This window comes from Dipodomys ordii, unplaced genomic scaffold (genome assembly GCF_000151885.1).
Source record: "Dipodomys ordii isolate 6190 unplaced genomic scaffold, Dord_2.0 Scaffold53, whole genome shotgun sequence".
Taxonomy (NCBI): domain Eukaryota; kingdom Metazoa; phylum Chordata; class Mammalia; order Rodentia; family Heteromyidae; genus Dipodomys; species Dipodomys ordii.
The window spans coordinates 4,931,526-4,935,151 of NW_012267269.1; the positions used below are offsets into that span (position 1 = coordinate 4,931,526).

At 39.3% G+C, this 3,626-nt stretch overlaps 1 protein-coding gene across 1 annotated transcript in view; it reads right to left on the reverse strand.

Moving 5' to 3' along the window:
• The window catches only part of Haus6 (HAUS augmin-like complex, subunit 6), a 46,638-nt gene that overhangs the window by 8,445 nt on the left and 34,567 nt on the right, over positions 1–3,626 (reverse strand). The window contains 1 exon segment of the mRNA XM_013020761.1: positions 171–306. Coding sequence (XP_012876215.1) covers positions 171–306 — 136 coding nt within the window.

The window sequence follows — 3,626 nt, forward strand, 5'->3', positions numbered from 1 at the left end:
CAATGCTTGGTAAGAAATGTACGCATTATCCTGCCCATGCAATTGTAACCCTCTGTACAGTATGTTCACAAATAAAATAAAATAAAATTTAAAAAGATCTGACACATAGATCTAATAGCGTGGTAATGTCTAAGGAAGAGGAAACAAGATAGGGAAGATTATTAACTTACTCAAGTTTTCTGGAGTTCGGGGAATTTGATTCCTTGTTAAGAAGGGGTTAGAAACTAGAGAGTCAATTAGTTCCTCTAATTTTATTTCTTTTCCTTCTGAAAGCTGTGGTGAATCAGATAAAACTACCCTGGCAACCTGAAACAGAAAAAAAAAGGAAAAATTAACAAGCCAACTGGTAGAACATAACAAAACTATTAAGAATATGATCTTTATAGCAGATCCTCTAATAGCAGGGAGCTATTTATAGATTATCTAGATGTAATCCTGTAAAGTAAAATGTAACAAAAAACTATTTTCTATTTTATCTTAAATGGATAGTCCATGATAAAGAAAATAACAGATAAGCGAGACACCTGTGGCTCATGCCTGTAATCCTAACTACTCAGGAGGGTGAGATCCAAGGATCACAGTTCGAAGCCAGCCTAAGCAGGAAACCCTATGACTCTTCTAACAAACTACTCAAAAAAGCCAGAAGTGGCACAATGGCTCAAGTGACAGAGAACAGTACAGTGCCCAGGCCCAGAGTTCAAACCTCAGGACCAGCAAAAAAATAATAATGGTTAAGAATCTTTTTTTTTGGGGGGTCAGGTTGTGGGGCCTGAACTCTGGGCCTGGGCACTGTCCCTCAGCCCTTCAGCTCAAGGCTAGTGCTCTACCACTTGAGCCACAGCACCACTTCCGGCTTTTTTCTTTTTGTTTATGTGGTGCTGAGGAATCGAACCCAGGGCCTCAGGCATGCAAGGCAAGCACTCTACCACTGAGCCACCTTCCTTCCCAGCCCTGGTTAAGAATCTTTATACTTGGAAAGATTCAGGGGTACTTCCTATCTGCCATACCTCTGGGTTTTATCTATTCCCATTAAAGTGACTTTTGAGCTCTTTTAGCTCAAGGCTACCGCTCTACCACTTTTTTTTTTTTTTTTTGCTCTACCACTTTTGAGCCACAGCTCCAAATCTGGTTTTCTGGTGGCTAATTGGAGGTAAAAATCTCACAGACTTGTCCTGCCTGGGCTGGCTTTGAACCACAATCTGCAGCTTTCAGCCTCCTGAGTAACTAAGATTACAGGTACCACTAGTGCCCAGTTAAAATGATAACTGTTAAGCAAGCAGATTAATTTTATAGTACATTTTCAGAATAACATCTCTATTAACAGAATACATTCTGATATATTTGTCAAAAAACCTCATTATGTGACACAGTGAACAAGGAATAGGAATACATTCAAGAAAAAAAATATGTGATATGAAAAATGGCACTATTAACTAAGTACTGTATCAGTAAAAGTAGAAAAAATTAACAAATTAAAATCTCTGCCCCTTGAGATTAAAAAAATAAACTTCCTAAAGCAATAATCAAACTGGCCCAAGAAAGCACAAAGTTTCTTAGAACACTAAATGGCCCATCTTTTTAAACTTTTTTTTCATTATTATAAAAATGTTGTACAGAGGGGTTATAGTTACTTGAGTAGGGTACTGAGTACATTTCATAGCGAGCATTGTTACCTCCTCCTTTATTTTCCCGCTACTATCACTTCTCTCCCCACCTCCCCAACTCCTCCTGCACCACCCAACCCTGACATTGTAAATTTGTTTTCAGTATAGTGTCCTGTACATCTCATTGTCACAATGGATCAGCCTGCATCCCCATTTAAACATTCTGAAATATCCCTTCCCCTCCCCAAATTACAAAAAGGTACAGAACACCGGCATCAAATCCAGTGAAAACAGGGGTTACACCATGGGAAGAGAACATACAATAGAAACAAAAGAATCACATAGTGTATTGTAAGTACACTAAAAACACTAGAAGAGAAAAAAAAAACTCGTGTCCCTGTCTTGGGGTACATTATCTCATGTGATCATATGTACAAAGCTTTTGACCTACGCTGCTTGTCCTAGACATGTACTTACTAGTCACTGCAAACAAGGGAAACCATGGGATCCATGTTTCTTTAGGCCTGAATTACTTCACTTAATATGATTTTTTCCAAGTTACTTGAGCTGACAGGAAACTTTGGCAAAATAGCAGGGTACAAAATTAACCCTCAGAAATCAATGGCTTTCCTGTATGCCAATAATAAGAAGAGCACGGCTGAAATTAGGAAAGAAAACCCTTTTGTAATAGCCCCACAAAAAATAAAATACTTGGGAGTTAACAAGAGGTGAAGGACCTGTATGACAAAAACCTTAAAAACCTGAAAATGGAAATCAAAGGAGAACTAAGCAAATGCAAAAAAGCTTCCATGCTCCTAGATTGGGAGGATTAACATCGTGAAAATGGCAACACTACCAAAGGCTATCTGCAAATTCAATTCGATACCTTATCAACATTCCAACCTCATTCTTCAATAAAATAGAAGCAATCCAAAATTTCATATGGAACAATAAAAGACCCCGAATAGCAAAAACAATCCTTAGTAGAAAGAACAGTGCTGGAGGAATATCAATTCCAAACTTCAAACTCTACTACAAAGCCATAGTAATCAAAACAGCTTGGTACTGGCACAAGAACAGACCTGAGGACCAATGGAATAGGACTGAAGACCCGAAAGGTACCCACAAACCCATAGGCACCTAATCTTTGACAAGGGAGCTAAATAAATAGAATGGATAGCTGGGCGCAGGTGGCTCACGCCTGTAATCCTAGCTACTCAGGGGGCTGAGATCTGAAGATAATGGTTCAAAGCTAGCCCGGGCAGGAAACTCCGTGAGACTCTTATCTCCAATAAATCACTAGAAAACCAGAAGTGGTTCTGTGGCTCAAGCCATAGAGTGCTCGCCTTGAGCTGAAGAGTGCACAGACAGTGCCCAAGCCCAGAGTTCAAGCGCCACGACCTACAAAAAAAGAAAAGAGAAGAAAAGAGAAGAGAAGAGAAGAGAAGAGAAGAGAAGAGAAGAGAAGAGAAGAGAAGAGAAGAGAAGAGAAGAGAGGAGAGGAGAAGAGAAGAGAAGAGAAGAGGACAACCTTTTCAGTAAATGGTGCTGGCAAAATTGATTAAACACTTGTAGAAAACTAAAACTAGATCTATATATATCACCCTGCACCAGAATCAACTCCGAATGGATCAAAGACCTCAAAATAAAACATTACAGGAAGGAATAGGAGAAACTCTAGGGCTCCTTGGCATAGGCTGAAATTTTCTGAATAGAGACCTAGAAGCACAACTAATCAAAGATTGGACAAATTGGATTGCATGAAACTGCAGAGCTTCTGCATGGCAAAGGACTTAGCTAGCCAGAAAGCCCACAGACTGGGAGAAGATCTTCACTAGCCATACAATGGACAAGGCCCTCATTTTTAAAATATAATTGGAACTCAAAAAATTAAATCCCCAACAACAAATCCTCAAAGAAACAACTGCCCGATTAACAAATGGGCTAAAGACTTAGAGAGAGACTTCTCTGAAGAGGAAATAAGAATGGCCAATAGACACATGAAGAAATGCTCAACCTCTC